Here is a 20,600-nt window from a genome sequence, read left to right on the forward strand (position 1 = left end):
TAGACATGCCATTTTGATAGGACCGGAAAAACAAATCCGATATGCAGATTACAAAATCATGTTGATCCTTGAGGAGAAAAAAGAAATTTCTCCAATTACTCATAGCATGTAGAAATAGCACTGAGGCACTAAGGAAGCCAATACCCTCAGGTTTTGTGTCAAGTTTATATAAATCTGTAAGATGTTGGGATTTTGTCTTATAAAAAATATTTTATGATTTGAATGTAGTGTAAATATTTATATTTCAAATTGAATTATAGAACACAATTAATGTATGATTCTCATGATTTCTCTTTAAGATTATGATTTTTTTTTTCCACTTAAACGAGATCTTATTATCTTCAGTGGCATATTGCTAGTATTCTAAAATTGATTTTAATATTAAATGTTACAGTTTACACTAATTTATAAAATATTATAGACTTTAATTTATTAAATATTACAATTTAATTTTACAAAAAATAACTCCCAAATTGAAAATTACGATAAACACTTACATTTCAAGTCAATGTCTGTCGCAGATTTGATGTCCTATCTAAACAGTGACATTTTGTCCGTCAGAATAGCGCGTAATTCGTAACTCCTACATAGACAGTGACATTTTGACTGTCAGAATAGCAAATGTGGCGTTTTGTTCCTAATTTGAATTTCCAACAGAATTAGAAGTCAGGTAGAAAGCCAAGAGAGTTGTATACCATAACTTAAAAAGCGGTAGTACATCTGATCACAACTAGACTCCTATACTAAATTAATGATCTACAAGTATTATTAGCTCAAGACATCTTCATGGCACAAACGTAACCTGAATTCCTTACCATCTAATTTCCCATTGAACTATTTCTAATTTCCCATTGAACTATTTCTGAAAACTTTTAAAAGTTTTTAAAAATATAATTTTAGAAGCTTTTAAATTTTTAAACTTAACCAAAATTAAAAACAAATAATGTTCATCAGATCCTGTAAACATTCTGGATAAGAAAGGGAAGTCAAAAGTTTGGAGGCGACACTTGCATAAAGTTTTCCAACAAATGACAGGTCATCAAAATTTCAAACTTTCCAAAAATGCATATTTATAAAATTTAAAAATTTTTCAAAAAATATATATATAGAAAGTTTAAAGTCCTTTCAAATATACATTTTTTTGAAAATTTTTTTAACTTTTTGAATATTCATTTCTGGATGCACTATAAAACAAAAATTAATGAGAGAAAAATAATTTTAATAAAAATAATTAAGTAATTTTATTAATAAATATTTTATCATAAAATTTTTTAGCATAAAAATTAAAAAAAAAAGGTGCATTTAGAAGTTCTCATGTAAAAATAACTGAAGTTTACAAATTAACAACTTACATGCATTAACATCGTATAAAGTTTATATTGAATTAGAGTTCACATTTATAAATTTGATAAATCTTATTAATCGAATAAATTCATTTAATAAAACTTTTTAATATAGAATTAAAATTTTTATTTATAAATTGAATAAATTTTATTAATATTTTATAATATATAAAGAATTTAAAAATAAAATAAATAAAAGTATCATTTTTGTCAATTCAAAAGTTTTTGTGTTTTTATAAATATTATAGATTATAGCTATACATGCTATCGTTGTGCAGTTCTTGTGTTTACAAACATTCATTGAGCTAGTTGCAATAATGATTTTTGATAAACTTGATTTCATACGAGGATTATGGCAACATATGAAAGACTTCAATTTGAAGGGGTTCGATATATCCAAGTATTCATTTTCATAATTAAGAAAAATTTGTCTACTCATTTATCTTTAAAAAAAACTAATAAAAAATATTATTCTATTCATAGTGTAATACCTGGGGCAGATGATGCCTTTCGTTGAGAGGTGCATGAGAGAATAATCTTTCAAGTTTCACTTCCGTTCCTGTAAAAATTAATCAAATTTCATTAAAAAAAAAAGAATAAAAACATTCTTTTATAAACTGCAAAATAATTAGAGGAAAAACCAATCGACTACATAAAGCCATTGAAGGGAGTTAAAGCTTATTTTTAAGATTTCTAAAGGCTTAGATTAGAAGAAAATATTTTTTTGGGTAAATACTTATTATTTATTTTGTAATTGTAACTTGCATAAGAAATTTAACATAATTTTATACTACACTTTAGATAAAATAAAATAAATTGAGTAGTCACCTTTTTTTTTTTTTCTGTGGAACCTTGCAGTCTTTGATGATTCTTACTGATCAATTTGTGCAGGATATTCAATATTTATTTATTTATTTATTTTTTGGCCAATGACATTCTTGTTGTGATATTTATTATGTCGTTGTTGGTTTACCTGTTGTGTCACTTTTTAAAGTGGCTCTGAATTTTTTTCACTGGCCAAATAAAGAGTTCTTTCTCCAGCCAATGCCCACAACATGTTCCATATTTGATTTCATTGAAGTTCAAGTTTTGCCTTTTTTTTTTTTTAATTGTTTCGCAGATTTTTGTAGTATTTGTTAGTTATTAACTCGTTGATATATTATCTTTTGTATTGGCCCTTAATTCATGACTAAAAATTATTTTTCCTATAAAAAAAGTAAAGCAGTAGATATATATATTTTTTATATTAAATCAGCAAATATGTAAATATACTAATTACATTGCAATGAATTTGAATAAATAAATAAAAAAAAACTTTTGCATGTTATTTTTGAACAATAATGACATAACAAAAATTTATATTTTTTCCATAAATTTTATTGCTTTTGAACATATTGGTCAATCAATCCTTTATATTTTCAGAAATTTCACAGGGACATTGTAGTTCTGTTGTGCCAAGAATCTGATTATAGATAGATTGGCATGCCTAATATTTGGACTAAAGCTGTTGAATCTCCTTCAATCCAAGCTTCATTATCCAAAATCAATTTGTTATGAATATAGTTAGATCTAAAACGTTGCTAATGATATTCAAAGCCAAGTCTAGACCAAATTGAATTATATATTCATGTAACCGCACACAAATATCACATCATGCACGACAGTTGAGCTATCATCTTATGTTTAAAAAAAAGTAAGTTGTTCTTCCGCTAATACTCCTGTTGACTCAGCACCTTCAGCATATCATTTGATAAGGGTCGGCAAAGGTACAATATTCAGAACTGCATGGCAATTCGACCAGCATAAATGAAGGATTTTCTGGAATCATATTTTGGACCATATTGTTTATAAGCTTAAGCAGTCCAATTAATATTCTAACAACATAATTCGATCCAACAACGTAGTCATTAAACTCATTTACCTATATTCTGCTCATTCTTTATAACACAATAGAATGAAAATTTCACAACCCGAACACGCTTTTGGATCTCAGTGGATGACTTAATGACCAGGTTGGAAGGAAAAGTTTTTTAAGCTTTTCCTGTTTAAACTTTCACTGTTTTTAAAAATGCATTCAGGTTGCGAAATTTTCATTTTATTGTGAGATGAAAAATGGAAATAATCTTAGATGAATGAGCTTAATGACCAACTTCTTCGACCGGATGATTTTGTTAGAATGATTGAACTGCTTTAGGCTTATAATAATGGTAAACGCAAAGAAGATGAGAAGAGATATTCTTTTGTTGATTGACCATTGGCAACTTCATCTTATATATTGGCAGGCAACATCAAAGAGTAGTTAAGGGATACAAAATGGAGGCAGGCTTAACACATGAACTTGAATATTAAGAGCATACAAAGATCATGAGCAACCTACAAATGAACAAAAATACAGGGTAGTTGAAGCTGAAACTTCTTCAATTAATCATAGCTCTTTTCACACTGAAATTATTTATGTTCTTTATTGAAGAATGCAAGTCGCATTTCAAACAGATGTCACTTAACTAACGTTATCCCAACTAAGGAAACATTTTTATCATCTCAAACTTAAATAGGAACATATGTAAGTAGAGCATTTGACTCGATTTTATATTTAAGTTGGATGAAATTTTATTTTATAAAATCATCATAAGATAAACTCATGATTTTATATTTTGAATCAAAGAAATTACAAAGCTTAAGATCTAGACTAATGAAAATTTTCTTTTTTAATTTCCAGGAGAACGCTTCAAAGTTTGGATTTGAAGGCTCCAATTTGGAAGTTCAAGAAAAAAAAATACTATTTATTTTGATAAATGACAAATGTGAAGAGATCTATAAATATCTTCCTATCCGGAAAGCGAGCGAATGACCTAAATTATTTGTTACAAAAAAATATTTTTACTTTGATTGTATTTGCCTATAGTTTTAACAACCAATTCGAATCATATCATATACTATCAATAAAACACAAAATTTTGAAAGTTCTAGAAGTTCGTAAAACAAAAAATTTTATTAAGAGCAATATTGTTTTGATCATAACTCATAAATTAATTATTTCTTTATTGTTTAATAATTTTAAATAAATTAATTAAATAATCATGATTAGATGTATGGAATGCAGGCCCATAGTACTCTTCTTACCCTGCTAAATATGAGATGATCAGTAATTATATATAGTATGTTGAATGAAGTTATGGTATCACTGAATATTCTACTCCAAAATGTTTCATGAAAAATTTGATTAATTATTGCATAAAAATTAGGCAGATAATCCTTTAATTATTGCTTTAAGTTAACAATTTTAAGTTAATTGGAGTTTAGAGTATAATTATACCAACCTTTTATTATCTCCTTCAGCCATTGTCTGAGAGCTTGCTTACCTTTACTTCGCATTCCTGTAGTGGCAATATTAACAAAATATTGTAAGCTGTTGATTTATTTACATTTATATACATTAATCCTTCCGATTTCCTGAGGTCTTCATCTTTCTGTGCAAGTGTAATAATTTAACACTGCTCAAGATATGCATTACATGATTACAACATTACATCTCCTTTCATTTTCAAATGTATCAGCAAGTAGCAACAGTGTATACCTACAACAAGGACTGGAGATCAGAGGTGCCGCGCTGCAAGATTTCGATCATGAAATGACAGAAGGTTGAATTCGCGCTCCAGGCTCCATGAAGACTCGTTCTGGTTGTTGATACTCAAGGTATATTCCTGAAAGTAGCCGTTGTACGTTATCAAGGATATGACGGCTCTAGAGAATCCAAAGCAGAAAAAAAAATGTCATGATTGGAGTTAGGAAAGGCTGCCGTAACTGTCAAACCACTTAGGTTGGGAAAAAAACAAACAGCATGAAGAAGGAAAAGCAAGATGCTAGGACAAGAGCAGTGCGGTCTATTGGTAGAGTCTTTATTCCAATAACTAGGGTTCAAATCCTGGCATCTCAAGTACCAAAAACATCAAGATGCAAGAAAATTTAACTATTAACCACTTGTTCCATGGACTACACAAAAAGAACTTTTCAGGACAAGTGATCCAATGGTTCCGTTATGCTTAAAAGCAGAAGAGACATCATAGCATAACATGTATCTATCTATAAGGAATTCTATAGAATTCACAAGGATTATAACTTTAATTAATTTATCATCCATATAAATTAAAGGGGGAGGGGGAATGGTTATCTACAACAAGTAGATGAGAACACAGGAAAATGAATGCAAAAAACTAGAGAAGAGAATAAAAATTTGAAGTGAAGACTCAACGTCTGAGAACTGACCTACACGATGCAAATTCAGATGAGGATGAATCAGCAACCTTGTCTACCTTGCGAACGACTGTATAGCTGCACTAGAGCAATATGCACCTTTAGCACTTTTCTTGAGGATGGTCATCTAGTCAAAATCATATTTTATCTCGCTATGTCAAACATAGGTTTATGTGTTGCCTACAATCATGAACCTATATTTTATGGACAATTTAATGAATAGGTATAAATAAATAATAGTATTGGCAACTCTTTCTCAGATTAAAGCTAATCAGAATGTTTTTCTGCTAAGGGGCTTGAACAGATATTTGTCCACGTATACATGTTTAGCCTTGATAACAAAATAAATGACTCATCTAGAACTTAAAATTTAAAAGTGTCAATTGAATGAATTTGATCTTCAGTAGCAATTACCAAAGCCCATTTGAAAATGCATATATAACAAAGAAGAAAATTATGTAAATTAGTATTAAGTCTCCAAAAAAAGTAAATTAGTATTAAACATGTGAATGATCAGAATTTAAACTACTTCATGAGTTACTTAGGCTACTATATGGGGATTAGCAGGTTTGTTGCCAGTTAAGCTGTTTTCCATTGCACTAATGAGCTAGTAAATTCATTAAATCAGTTATAAAGTGCTTTACCTTCTGACTCCTGCAGAAACAGCATTGTGAAGCACATGATGGTTAGCTGGATCTAGTGCATCATTCACAGAATCAGGTAAGATTGATCCAAGAAAACTACTTGATTTTTTGCTCCTGCAAAGAGTTAAAAATTTGAGAAAGAAGGTCATTTAACTCCATAAATCATTCATATAGATTTATGGGCAGGCACATGCAATGATCAAAAAGACTACTTAAAACTTGTGTAAGAAGTAACTTCTTTTGGTTGGGACAAATATGATGATATTTATGACCCTTATGTATCTGATGATGACAAAGAGCTACCCTGAGGTTAGCAAAACTACACTAGCCTCCTCTCAGGTTCACTAAAACAATCACAGACCCCCATTCATTATTCAAGCTAGGTGAAGTAAAATGTTTCTTATGGCTCCTGAATATTCAATAAATTAAAAATTTTCCTGAAATATTGAAAAATAAGTCAGAACCTGTAACAGCAAAAAGAATACAGACACATTATTCTAGAGAAGAATATAACAAACAAGGGTTAAGAAATCCTTCAACCTATTAACCCCCACTGCAAGACGCACAATAGTAGCAGATAGGAGGTGTATGATAGTGCTATTTAAGTTCAAAGGGTCGCTCCATGATTGCAAACATTAGTTTTACTAAAAAGTTAGAAAGTAAATATAAAAGGAACAAAAGTACAAAAAGATTGAAACTGAAAAGACAACAAGAGAAACATTTTTCACAAACAAAGGGGAAATTAATGAGTAGGAGTTCCATCATATGCAAAATGTTAAATGTCGAAGAAAGGGGATAAAGAACAATACTTATAATATAAAAGAATAACCAGTGTCCGTGCTAATAATAGGAGAAAGAATCCTGCATTTTTTAACTTATGATATCACATAGGTACCATGCATGTTGATTTTTAGAAATATGTCCCAGTGTACACTACAAAAAGATTGATTTGTAGCCCTCACCTCTGATTTGTATCAAACCCCAGAGAGAAGATGTGAACAGAACCTGAAGAACTTGTCGCTGCAAGAATATCTGGAAGTTGCAATGATGGTGCAAATGACAATGAAAATATGTTTGATGGGTATGTTCCTCTCCGAAAACTATATGACTGAGAAAATAAAGGATGGTTAGATTCCATATATGACGTTAAAATTTGAGTGGGCATAAATACTGATGGCATGCTGCTTCAAGGAATTCAGTTTATTACAAGTCAAAAAATAAAAAGGAAAGCTAGTGGGCATAAATTACTCATCATAAATAAAATAAAATGGCTGCATGGCACTACTGCAAGGGGTGTCCTACCGTTAGATCAGTGGATTTAAGAGATCGAAATAGACTAACTTGACTCCAGGAAAAAAAAAAAAAAACAACTCAACATGTTTGTGCTTTTACTCATAAATTTGATATTGATCATTCAAGCATAAAGTCGATTTAAGATTTTGATCAAACTGTTTTCTCTGACTGTTACAAGCTAAGCAATCAGTAACGATTATTGCTTCAAATGTGTGAGTGTGTGTATTCTGTATGCGTGTTCCAATAAACAGGCACCATATGAAGCTTTGCTTGGCTCTTAATTCTTCATTCCAGTCCTTTCTCATTCCTTGTCCTTACTTTGACTGAAAACAGCTTGAAGGTTACATGACCAAGTTTGTCTTTGCAATTCTGCAGAATGTGGACGTCATTTGATGTTAAGTTTACCTTCTAGTTTTTTAGCAACAAGGGATAACCGTGCCTATAACAGCCTGCATTTACTAATGTGTCTAGTACCAAAGACACACTTCATATATTAAGTCCTATCTACATGAAGAGCAATTCTTTAAGAAGTTTTGGTTTGGCACTTAATTCTTTGTTCCAGTCCCTTCTAATTCCTTCTCCTTTGACTGGAAACAACTTGAAGGTTACATGAGCAAGTTTGTCTTTGCAATTTTGCAGCAAGGCGTCATCTAATGTCAAGTTCACTTTCTGTTTTTTGAGCAACGAGGGATAATTGTGCCTATAACAGCCTGCATTTACTTATGTGTCTAGTACCAAAGACACACTTCATATATCAAGTCCCATCAAATACACAAAGAGCAATTCTTTACCTTAGTTGCTTCTGAAACCAGATGAACTCTGATTATGGTTCCCTGTTCAGATGCTGTTGCAATGTATGTCCCATTGGAAGATAAAGCAATTGCAGCCAAAGGAGACAGGTGGGCATCTATCTGCAATTAATTCAATAAAAGCAAATTTAAAAAGTGATCACTCTGAAGTATTAAATAGAACAAAGAATAAACAGCAGAATGGCATCTTTTCCATACAAGGACAATCATATAAATGTCAAGGCAATATTAAACAAAAGGGCAGTTGATATGAGTAGAAATGGTCATTCCCTACTCCAAAGAAGGATGATAGTAGCAATACCCAAACTAGAAACTTTCAGCAACAAAAATCATCAACTCCTCAGTCACAGAAGGTAAATACAAAGAAATCACTGATATCTATTAAAATAGAAGCCAAGGTTCTTGAGTTATTCCATCCTTTGTACATGGTTTATGTTGGCAGAACCTGCTCAACTTTTTCTTCAAAAAAATGCTATTCATAATTTAAACACTTTGCACATGATAGCTAGCACATTTAATGTTTTTATAGAAAAATACACAAGAATTATATCACATTAAATGCACTGGGTTTATGAAATTATTGTTATTGAGGGTAAGAAGCTGAAAAGAATGCAGAATGCTATCTTGTGTATAAATATATTTATCAGAAAATCCAATAAAAAATATAGGTGGCTAATCAAATGTAGCTTAAACATTCGCCATGTTGACTGGCAGGTTTTAATCAACTTAGTTACTCTGCATTTCAAAAACTTAACTGCTTCTTATGTCACATAGGTCCAATTTCTAGCAGAAAAGAAATATTTAATCCAGTATCACAACAATGCATCCTGGAGTCATGACTTGCCAAATAAAAATGTTATTTTAATCTGAAGAGAAACTTCGGTCACAACCTCACAATGTGACTGGAGCTCCATGACATTGTACACTAATACAGATCCTTTGGTCGTACTGGCAGGAAGAGCCAAGAAGCAACCATCCAAACTAGGGGAGAATGCACAAAGTCCTGAAGGAAAGAAAATAACAAAAAACCCTCAGGAAAACAAATAATGAAAATGTTTTTTGTTCAGGAGTTTACATGACTCACAATGCCTTCTCAGTTACCCCAACTGTACCACTTTCTATTTCATTATTAACCATCAACAATCACCCTTCCAGACAGAGAGTATATAACTTTTGAATAGGCTACCTGCTCTCCCTGCTCTTCAAAAGCACAAAGATGCATGGAGATTGATGGTTAAAATAATGATACTCTAATGTGAGATTGTGTTTCTCTATATTCTTATTTGTGAACATTCTATAATCCTTTCCTTATCTCAATGTCAATCAGTAACATTCCTAAGAACTTTGAGTCATTAAGTGAAAGGAGATCCAAAAAAAAGTAAGTGATAATTTTGAAGGACTGAAAATAAGCTGGCTACAATTGAACTTCTGCATATCTCAGAGTGGAACAATAGTCATGCTCTCTTGCAACAAGTTACTGCATTAAGAAACAATTCAGACCTATATCTTATCCAGCATAACTCTCCCCAAAGCAGTTCAGCAAACAAAGAGCAGAAAAGAAAGTACACTTTGGCTATGAGCATAAGACTTTGCTTGGTAAGGAGGATGGAAACATTTTCAATCCAATGGCAACTTTCATAACGTCCTTCCCTCTTTGTATAGCATCACCATTGGATTCAAAACTTTTCCATCCACCCTAACAAGCAAAAGATAAATAGATCAGACACATTGAACAAAACTTAAGGATCTTTAGATAAAGATCCAAAGATATAAGCAACCTTAAATGTGATTATATAATAGGTTTCCACTGCATCACAATTGCAATATGCAATTCTGTTTAGTAAAGCAACTCATTCCATACTGGTGTCTGCCATATATTATAACTATTGTTTTGCAAACTCACTTCCACAAACCAGCAACAACCAGAAGATTTTTGAGCTGACGTCAGTTTGCAAGAGAAAATTTTAATTCAAACTATACATATCCACAATAGAACCTCCTAAAACTTGAGCCACAATAAGATTTCCAACAAAATGGAATTACCATTCTTTGTTTTGCATAGCATCATGCAAATTCATCATATGGAAAGCAGATCATCTATAAAATGGCAGAAATTTGAAACTTGCATGGATAGACATATTCAATGGTCAAGGGAGTCCCCTCTCAATCCAAAATTTTTGGATACCTCCAACTATGAAAAATCTTATTTATCTGCTTTCCATTTGTCTGCTCCATGTTTAACCCATCAAGTCGAATATCAACTTCTCAATAAGGATTTAAGAACGAGTAAGAAACCATGCAAAAGGTATTAGAAATTTAAAACTGTATAAGAAACTATTTTCCTAAGCAAACTATTCCTTCAGTTAAGTATCCTTTCAAATGTCATGTCCTAATCATATAAGGGAATCTAAGATAAAACATGGTCATGCAAGTAACACTTCAAGTCAATTAAGCAACCATAAAAATACTAGGATCAAGCAGTTTTTGAAGTTAAAGTAAGAAAACTGGTGTAACTTAACATGTCCTACTTGAAAGATTGCAAAAGCCACCTTATACACAGAAGAAACACATTCTACCTTACCCTTTAAATTTGGCACAGTATCAATAGTATCCAATATTGCAAGACTGTTTGAGTCATATATGTAGGTTTTTTCTTTCAAAACCACAACAAGTCTGCAATAATACAAATTAAGTATCATTAAAAACCATAGATAATCATATCCAACAGACTAGTGTAGAATTAGGTGATGCCAGAGAATAACATACAAACCTCAGTGCAATTTAGTATAATTAAAAGAAGTCAAAATGGAAATCACAACAATAAAATAAGGCCTAAAAGGCTGATTTGATCTTGGAGACATACAACACTGAAGCATGTGGCAAAAACCAAAGTGAACAAATGGAATTAAATTATAGAAGAAAAAACTTCTGTTTGCAATGAGATATTTTTGCCCGTTACAGTATCCCTATTAAACCAAATTTCCACATAAACTTGCATTTCCATTTGCGAACTTAACTAAACTCCCTTCAACACTGTTGTTAAAAAATACTAGTGAATAGCATTCCACAACAAGGATCCTCTAAAACCACCTATATAGAGCAATAAATAAATAAAGTGAATTCGCAAGTGTCCTCTGACTTTGAATCTACAATTATTGTGGAACAGAAAGAAAGTTGTTGTCTGAGAAACAAGATAATTTTCTAGCCCCAACAAAATGAAGACACCAACAAATTAATCCTATCATAGAAAGGAATCAAACTACTTCCAAAACAAAACGCTCTTTAAGACCAAAATTATGATCCAATCTTTGTTTTTAGTTTAATAATACTAACAACGATTATAAAACATCTTTTAAGTGGCTATTAACATTCTCTCTTGCACTTTCAGTCAGTCAAAACCCCTCAGTTTTGAATAAGCATGCTTACAGACACTCAAAACAAGTGCTAAAATGGATATTACTTGACAGTGTTTTCATGAGACTTCGGGACATTAGTTAATTAATTTCCTTATGCCACATTATCTATCTATTAACAGAACGCCCACCAATTTGAGCTATGAAACCTGTTAAGGGGGTATATAAGCACAAAAGAATATGAAACAGGTTCCATTTTTTCCCAAAGATCAAATGAGTCAAGGTCCGAAGTTTAGCAGCTGGGCCATTACTACTGCTTTCCTGGCAAACTAATCTGGAAGTAATCAAGATGCTTTGCTTCCTGGTCTAAAGTTACCAGTGCCATATCATAGCATGTGATATGCACCGACAACAAGGTGTAAGGCAAGACAAAACAGAATTCTCATGACAAACTCAGGAACCTACAATTGCCAATATGTCACTAACAAAGAGCCTTTAGATCAAAATCCATACAATATAAGGGGGGGAAAACTCTGTCTAGTAATTAGGTAATTCCTAAACATTGAACAGTTCCTCACAGATGCCTCTATCCTGACTTACATCTAGGTACAATCAAGCATATTTAAATTAAAATAAACCATATTTACCCAGTCAAAACCAAACATTAGAATCCACAAAATAATGGAACGAAACATTATGGAGCTTTGAATTGCTTATATATTAAGCTAAAAGACATCCTTTTTACCTTTTCCTATTTAAGCGAACAGCAAGAATTGAAGTTAGGAAAGTCATTTCCCGGAGAGGAGCATTGGTTTTTGTATCGAACAAACAGAGACGGCGTGGAGATAAAGATGGCTGCAACAGTTCAGCAATACCACAGTTCAGTAATTCATCAACATCTACAAAATATATAGTAAAAATTATTGCAATAATAGTAATTTTAATTGAATAATAATAAAAATCAGTCCAAAAACATTATTAACAAAAAGGGGTAAATTTGTAAAGCACCTGTTCACCGGCCCCAACAATGGCGAGAAGACTAGAACTATACAGCATTTCAACAATAATGAAACCTCCAACAGCTAGCAAAATAAGTCAAAATAAAATAAATGAAATAGTCGATCAATTTTTTTAATTAAAACTTCGATCAAATTGGCTCAAATTTAATAACAGAGAAAAGAATAAAAAATAATCAATCAATTATCTTAATTAAAACTTTGATCAAATTCGCTCAAAATTAATAATAGACAAGAGAATAAAAATAAAAATAAAATTTTTGCGAAATTAGTTCACCTCGTTCGTAGCAGAGTCGTCCGGTGTTTGGATCGAATATTTTGAAACCATCTGGGGTGCTTATTACAAAACCACTGCAAAATTTAAACAAAAAACAAAAGAGAATAATCTATCAAAAAGCGCTTCATTTAAGCCAAAAATATTTACTTTGTTGCAAAATTAAATGAAAACAATAAGGATTTTTTAAATTTAAACTTACCTGTTGTTTTGATTGAAGGAAGCGTGAAGGATTGGGTAAGAGGAGGAGTGATTGGCCATTGTGAAAATTGTCGCTACCAGCGGAAGTAATTTCGAAAACCTTTTATAATAAAAGAAAAAACCATATAATTTGTTCTCTCTTTTAAAATTAAAGCGAAATTAAGACGCCGCGATCGGCAAAGGAAGAAGAAAACGTGGAATGGAATCAAGGCGGGTGGTGAGGTGGGTCCCTGTTTCCATCATCGTTTAAACTGAACCGCTAATCCAAGATCATACCATCGACTTGATTAGATCAAGCAACCGTGGTCGGCTTACGCCACGTCATTAGCTAATATGGGTCCACCAAGCTAACTGTCATGTTTCAAAATTTAGTACGTGATCATAATTATAAATACATGATTTTTATCTTTTAAATAATTTTTTGAGTACTCATTAAAATAAATAAGGATTTGGCTCCCTCAATTATTATTATTTTAATACATTCATGTAACTATTCACATGTAAAAGACGATTCAATCATAAATTTGTGAATATTATATATTTAACTAGTTTTTACACGTACAATGTACGGAATTTTAATTATATTTTTTATAATTTAACATTTTAATTCATATTAATTTTTTTCTTATATATAAATAAATAAAAATATTTTTAATCATCTATAATTTATAATTTTAAATTACAATAACTTTTATATGTAAATTATTACAATGAATCTAAATAAGTATTATGAAAGTTTTAAATTAAAAAAATAAAATCACATACAAATTTCAATGAAAAAATTAATCTTTTATGTACAATTACATATATTCTTAAAATTATATATTATTTTAGTATGAAAACTAAAATTTACATAAGTGATATATCATGAAAAAAAATTTCATATTTAATTTTAAAACTTTATCATGTCAAATTTTTGTGATAAAAATTTAATTGTTCAATCTTTTATAAAGAAAAAAATATTGATTGTGAGAAGAAATCATAAATATATATTTGATAATTATTTAATTTTAAAAAAAATTAAATTTTTAAAAATATAATTTATCTATGTTTAATTTTAAATTACGATAAAAGATATTAATATAATTTTAAATTTAGATATGTGTGTAATTTTAAATTGAGATAAAATATTTTTTTATTTTAAATCCTAGGAAAATAATGTTTTTTAAAATATATAAAAAAATAAAAATAAAAAAATTGGTGAATAACAATGATTAAACCACAAACTTTATATATCTAAATTTATGTGAATATTAATTTAGATAGTGTATAATATTTTATGGTTTCTAAGATTTAAAGATTTAATATTTTAAAACTATATGAATTTTGTATTTCATATATATGGGTAAAGATAAGATATGAAATATATTTTTTTAAGTTTAAATTAGGATAAAACTTATATATTTTGAAAATTTTGGATAAATGTAAATTGTAAAACTTTAAAATTTTTAAAAATTAAATAATTGATTTACTAAAATTATTTAAAACTATCTTATGTGTTAATAATATAAATTATCTACTTAAACATTTATACAAATAAATTTATCAGATATATTATAATATAATATTATATATAATATGATAGCATCATTGATTGATCTTCATGTGATTTTTAAAAGGATATAGTTGAGTTTTTTAGAACATTATTTCATTTTTTTTATTTTGGTTGAGAAAAAAATTTAAATTCAAACATTATAACTAGAGGTGTAATTGAACCGAGTCGAGTCGATACAATGAAAAGTTTGAGCTCGACTCATAACTCGTGACTTGATACTCAGCTCGAACTTGATCGAATTTTATTTTTCAAGCTCAAGTTAGATTCGTGATCGAATTTTAGCTACTCGAATTCGCTCGATTAATATGTAAAAATAAATTTGATTCGTATACTCAATAAAAGTTTGATTATTAAAAATAAACTTGATTCGTATACTCAACAAAAGTTTGATTATTTATGCTCGAGCTCGAATTCGAATTCGAAATATTTTATTAATTAAAATAATAAAAATATATTTAAATATAAAAACTCGATTAAGCTCGCGAATTACTCAAATCGGATATAAAAATATTCGAATTCGACTCAATCGATAAATCGAACTACTCGAGCTCGACTCGATAATAATCTAATAAATTCGAATCTTTTTCAAATCAAATTTAAATAACTTATGAGTACTAATATATTATTTACATCTCTAATTATAATCCCGTGATACTGCAAAAGCATCCAAAACAATTACCCTTGCAGCTCAGCGAGACATTTGACAATTACCTTTCACTTTCACACCTCAAAAATATTGCAAATATAAACTATGCTAAATTTTTTATATTTAATGCATTAATAGTATCATTCAACTACAAATTATTACATAAATAAAATTTTCAAATCAATTTATTTTTAAAAAAAATTTAATTTCTAAATTTGTTTATTAATATTGTGATAACCTGTAAATGTACAAAAATTTATATTATACCAATTCATTGAATATAATTTTTTTAATCGAAACCGTCTATAAATCATTATGGGTTTGAATCTGTGTCTCACAGTTGGGAGCAGAGCATCTGAGTCTGTTTTCTCTGTTTCAGTCTTATCCCCATCCAAAACAGTATACAATCCTACCGTGCTCACGGAACCTTTCCCATTTACCCATTTGGCAGGCACGGGATTCACACAGCAAAAAGAAACATAAAACAGTGTAAAAAGGATATTAACATTACAACCCCAGAAAATATAAATTTGACATCGGTCTTTAAACATACGACAAAAGCTATTTCCTTTTTGAAAACTTGGGGAACTTGTAAAGAATTTAATAAAGAATGCATCCTCTATTTTCTTTGTTGATCTTATCTGGGACCAGAGAGCTCCATGGCATAGGAATCCAAAGAATGTTCATCATCATCCTCATCCATTCCTGTGCCGAACATGTTCCTCGATTGATCATCACTTTTTTTCTCATGTTTTGATCCAGGGGTAGGGTTGTTGGTGTGATTACCATGATTATGTGATGCTGCCCATTTCTCGGCAAGCCCATCGCCTTCGAGCATCCGGACCACTTCGGACATTTTTGGGCGGTGGGTCGGAAGGTACTGAGTGCATAGCAAAGCCACGTGCAGCATCTCCCCCACTTCAATCCTGTCATAGTTGCTCCCTAGCTCTCTGTCCACCAACACTTCCACTTTCTTTTCTTGCTGAATTTTCTTCACCTGTCACAACAAATTGCAAATGTTTCTCCATCAGCTTTCTTCATATATATATATATATATATATATATTTCTTTTTATGCTCTTGGCTGATTCCAGCTTACTATTTTGAAAAACAACTCAAATTCCAAATGCATCTTTCCCTATATATATATATATATATATATATATATATATATATTTCTTTTTATGCTCTTGGCTGATTCCAGCTTACTATTTTGAAAAACAACTCAAATTCCAAATGCATCTTTCCCCAAGTGCATAAAAATTAAGAGGAAATACTTTCATGCAAGGTAAATTTTTCTTCATATGCGGTACTAACTATACTATGTGCTATGATTGCAGGGCAAATAATGCCCCTGAACAAAGTAGAAAATCCTAGAGCTCAAATGCATGTAAATTATGACTAGTTAATAAAACACCAGCAGCAGCAGTCCTAAACCAGAAGATTTTCCACAAGACCAGCAGCAGCAGTCCTAAACCAGAAGATTTTCCACTAGAATTATCCATTACTCCCCCGCCCTCAAAACAGAAAAATGTTTTTCACTCTTTCTTTTGGTGCTTGTACCATCCTTTAAACATTGGGTATCCCAAATCTTATGGTCAAATGCATTTAGATCAAAATCCCTTTATCAACATCATATTTCTTTCAACATCTAAGGTGCGTACAAAGGTCGCGAGTGATCAAACAAAACAACCTAGTTGATATTGATAAAAAGAAAGAGTTTAGCTTATTATCGTTGCTAGGAAACTAACCCACTCAAGCATTGCTCCTTTCTGACTAGCTGTTTTACCAAACTCGAGAGCTCTCATTCCAGTTATGAGCTCTATCAAGAGAATGCCAAATCCAAACACATCAGTTTTCTCCGAAGACTGACCAGTTGAGAGGTACTCAGGTGCAATGTGCCCAACAGTGCCACGGACTGCAGTGGTGACATGGGAATCAGCATGATTGAGGAGCTTTGCAAGGCCAAAGTCACCAACAATGGCTTCACAGTAATCATCCAGAAGGACATTAGCTGCCTTCACATCTCTGTGGATTATCTTTGGATCACATTGCTCATGTAGATACAGAAGTCCCCTCGCTGCTCCAATCGCAATCCTCTTCCTTGTATTCCAGTCTAGTGCTGGTTTTCCTGCCACCCAATTCATTTACATTAGAGGTAAGGTAAATTACAGTAAAAAAATCATCTGCAAATTTACTCAGAATTAGCAAAAAAAGGAAAGCCCTCTAATATTTAAACTAATAAATAACCGAATATTGTCAGTTGGAAACTATTTTGAAAAGTAAATAAAATTAAAAATAAGAAAAATAACTACTGGTAGCTTGGTCCCTATCCGCATAGGCTGGACCTTAATTTTTGGCATTTCAACCAATTATGGTCCATGGCAAGACAATGAAAGAGCAACAATACAGTGGTTGCCTAGTTGTTTTTAAAACAAAATACGAAATCAACTTGTCCGGTATGAAAATTGAATGAAAGAAGTTTCAGAAAAGTAAAGCTAATACCAACCTCTAAGCCTTGATGCCACACTTCCATTAGACATGTAAGGGTAGACAAGAAGTCTCTCATTAGAGGTAGCACAATATCCAATTAAACGAAGCAGATTACGGTGAACCGCCAAGCTGATCATCTCCAACTCAGTCCTGAACTGTGACTCCCCAAAAATTCCTGTCAAGTCTTTTAGCCGCTTCACTGCCACAAGAGTACCATCCCCTAACTTTCCCTTGTAGACATTGCCAAAACCTCCAGTACCTAGTATGTTCTTGGAGCTGAAGTTGTCTGTAGCAAGCTGAAGTTCCCTGAAAGCAAAGTTTCTAAGGTTGCCTAGGCTTATGAGGCCTTCTTCTTGATTGTCTGCAATCAAAGTGTAACAATGTTACATCAATTTAAATAAATATATAAAAGAATCATTTTAACAGTACTTTGTTGTTGTCACTGACCACTAATGTTTAGAATTGTTAGCTTTTTCTGTTTCTTTCTATGCCATAGTAGTGCAAAAGTTAGGAGTATGAGGGAAGCAAAACTGAGGCTGATTCCAAGAGCAATTGCTAACTTATTGGATTTTTGTTCCCCTGATTCATGAGGCAGAAAAAAAGCAATATGTATAAACCATTAATAAGGAAAGGAAGATTAGTTGTGGAAAATTAAAAGGACGTTTGAAGAAAGTTACCATTTGATGAACCCAGGGAAAGTGAAAGGGGAACAGCATTGGCTGGTCCAGAGCAAACTTCAGTGGAGCTGCTTCCACAAATCAATGGATTCCCTGCAATACTATAATCCATGTATAGAAAGGCAGAATTAGAACTAAGCGATGAGAGTGATTGACAAGCGCGAGCTGAAGCAAAGAAATCATACTTGAAAGTTCTGGCAGGGAATTTTGGAACAGGTCCACTGAGATTGTTAAAAGACAAGTCCCTGAAACACCAATAATCAGATTGTGAAAATTGAAGCAGTTTTCGGGAAAAAAAAAATAACAAGATAGGGAAAGAATGGAAAAAGAAAGAAATTCCAACTTACAAGAAAACAAGTTGAGGGATTTTTGCTAAAGACGCAGGATAAGGCCCAGACAAGCTATTGTTGTTCAGCCTCCTACTCTCATTACAAAAAATAACATAGTAAGACATCATGAACACAGTTATAGAACAAAGATATCATAAAAACAAAATTTGCAAATATAAAACCTTAGGATTTGAACGTACATATAATTTTAGACCCCCTCCTTCAAGCCATGTCAACTAAAATCTTTCACAACTATTTTGTTAACATGACTAAACAAGAAACAAAGGACTCAAAGTTCTGTTTTCCTTTCTTTTTTCTCCTCCAATTTTCTTAGCAAACAAACAGGATGAAGCAAAGAACTAATACGGTGAAACACTTACAGGTACTGCAAACTATTTAATTGTCCAAATGGGCCTGGAATTGCACCGGAAAATCGATTGTTAGATAGATCCAATGTCTGCAGTTTTGGAAGAGTCCCAAGCTCAGGTGGGATTTCACCAGACAAGTTATTGTTTTGAAACAAACTTCAAATTCAAGCAGCAATTTAAAACATAAAACAAAATATCAGTATCAAAGAAACAAACATAAAATCGAATGAAATTATGCTTACTCATATCATTTATCTTGGGAAACTTACACTTATCTTAGAAAAAGGCTTTTTAAATCAAACGAAACAACATGAAAATAAAAAAACAGAGAAAGGAAAAGAGAATATTGCATTTTCTTACACTTGACGAAGATTGGTGAGATTTCCTATCATCGCAGACAGAGTTCCTGATAAAGACTGACTCGGAGCTCCCCTGGAAAAACCCATAAAAATGAATAAAAAAAAAACTAAAACAATTTGCATGAGAAAGTGTTAAAAAACAGAGAAACCGACAGGCCAATAACAAGATTTTCCGAAGAGCAAGTGATCATAGCCCAGCTACAAGGATCAACAGAGTCTTCATCCCAGTTGTTTAACACCCCATGTGGATCATTCAATTGTCTCCTTATACTTATCAACGCTTCCACTACAATCCCACCATGAAACAAAAAACATAAAAGAAAAATTCAAGCCCCAAGAATAAAAAGCCTTTAACACAAGTCAATGAATAAAATGTTTGTAGTTTGTTCATTTACCTTCATGGTTACGAGGCTCATATGACAAAGCAACAGTAGCCGAAGAGAGAAAGGAGAAGAAGAAGAAGAGAAGAAAAAGACTCATTTTTTATGACTCAATAAGAATAATGCCAGTGAAAGAACAGCATTTTCTCTGGTTTTAGATTTTGGGTTTTTAAGGCAAAACCAAAACCGAACTTCTCTCTGCTTTTTCCCCCCTGCTGCCTGGCTTGGTTTCCTTTCTTGGGGTATTCAGTATTCTTAACTGAGTCCCTCTCTCTTTTCTCAGTCTCAGAACATCTTTTCAAAGAAACAACACTTTATTTTGTTTAATACAAACAAATAAACAAAGTAAAAGTAAAAGTCTAAAGATCACCCACTTTCTTTCCCTTCCTAGGGAAAAATCAAGTGGGTTGTAGAGAGCGTTTGTTTGAGTGTGCAGAAATTGAGAGAGACGTGAGTACCGTAATTTGTACTTACTGGACTCCAATGCCTCACCGCTAACATGTACCTTTAATTTTTGCTTTTTCTAACTAATTACAATTTTTTTTATTTACTTTCTTTTCTTGTTATTATAGATATAGGGAGGAAAAGCAGGGGAACCAAAAACGGA

The 20,600-nt window shown here is 31.6% G+C and overlaps 2 protein-coding genes across 11 annotated transcripts; both read right to left on the minus strand.

The window, feature by feature from the left end:
* Positions 1–594: 594 nt before the first annotated feature.
* On the minus strand, positions 595–13,465 carry LOC111298963 (autophagy-related protein 18b). 10 transcript variants are annotated; one of them, XR_016329606.1, is made up of 14 exons: positions 13,189–13,465; positions 12,990–13,063; positions 12,705–12,778; positions 12,442–12,551; positions 10,925–11,016; positions 9,234–9,346; positions 8,326–8,445; positions 7,204–7,349; positions 6,242–6,355; positions 5,610–5,675; positions 4,921–5,087; positions 4,664–4,720; positions 1,835–1,902; positions 595–637 (listed from the first exon to the last, which is right to left on the minus strand). XR_016329606.1 is itself a non-coding variant. In XM_089746990.1 (12 exons), the coding sequence occupies exons 1-11, from the start codon at positions 13,245–13,247 to the stop codon at positions 4,940–4,942; spliced, it is 1,116 nt and encodes a 371-aa protein (XP_089603116.1). In that variant the 5' UTR covers positions 13,248–13,465; the 3' UTR covers positions 4,644–4,720; positions 4,921–4,939. The 10 variants fall into 10 exon arrangements, 5 of the variants coding, with proteins under 5 accessions (XP_089603116.1, XP_022749483.1, XP_089603115.1 ...); XR_016329608.1 differs by lacking the exon at positions 595–637 and having other exon boundaries at positions 1,834–1,902; XR_016329609.1 differs by lacking the exons at positions 595–637; positions 1,835–1,902 and adding an exon at positions 2,945–3,124 and having other exon boundaries at positions 4,921–5,047.
* A 2,214-nt stretch (positions 13,466–15,679) lies between these two features.
* LOC111300269 (protein CLAVATA3 INSENSITIVE RECEPTOR KINASE 3-like) lies at positions 15,680–20,285 on the minus strand. The gene is made up of 11 exons (XM_022895903.2): positions 20,009–20,285; positions 19,767–19,899; positions 19,615–19,686; positions 19,267–19,410; positions 18,905–18,976; positions 18,743–18,802; positions 18,558–18,658; positions 18,328–18,459; positions 17,897–18,241; positions 17,139–17,518; positions 15,680–16,385 (listed from the first exon to the last, which is right to left on the minus strand). The coding sequence occupies exons 1-11, from the start codon at positions 20,091–20,093 to the stop codon at positions 16,026–16,028; spliced, it is 1,884 nt and encodes a 627-aa protein (XP_022751638.2). The 5' UTR covers positions 20,094–20,285; the 3' UTR covers positions 15,680–16,025.
* Between the last annotated feature and the right edge of the window lie 315 nt (positions 20,286–20,600).

This window comes from Durio zibethinus, chromosome 18 (genome assembly GCF_047325235.1).
Source record: "Durio zibethinus cultivar Kanyao isolate XHJ-2024 chromosome 18, ASM4732523v1, whole genome shotgun sequence".
NCBI classification, from domain to species: domain Eukaryota; kingdom Viridiplantae; phylum Streptophyta; class Magnoliopsida; order Malvales; family Malvaceae; genus Durio; species Durio zibethinus.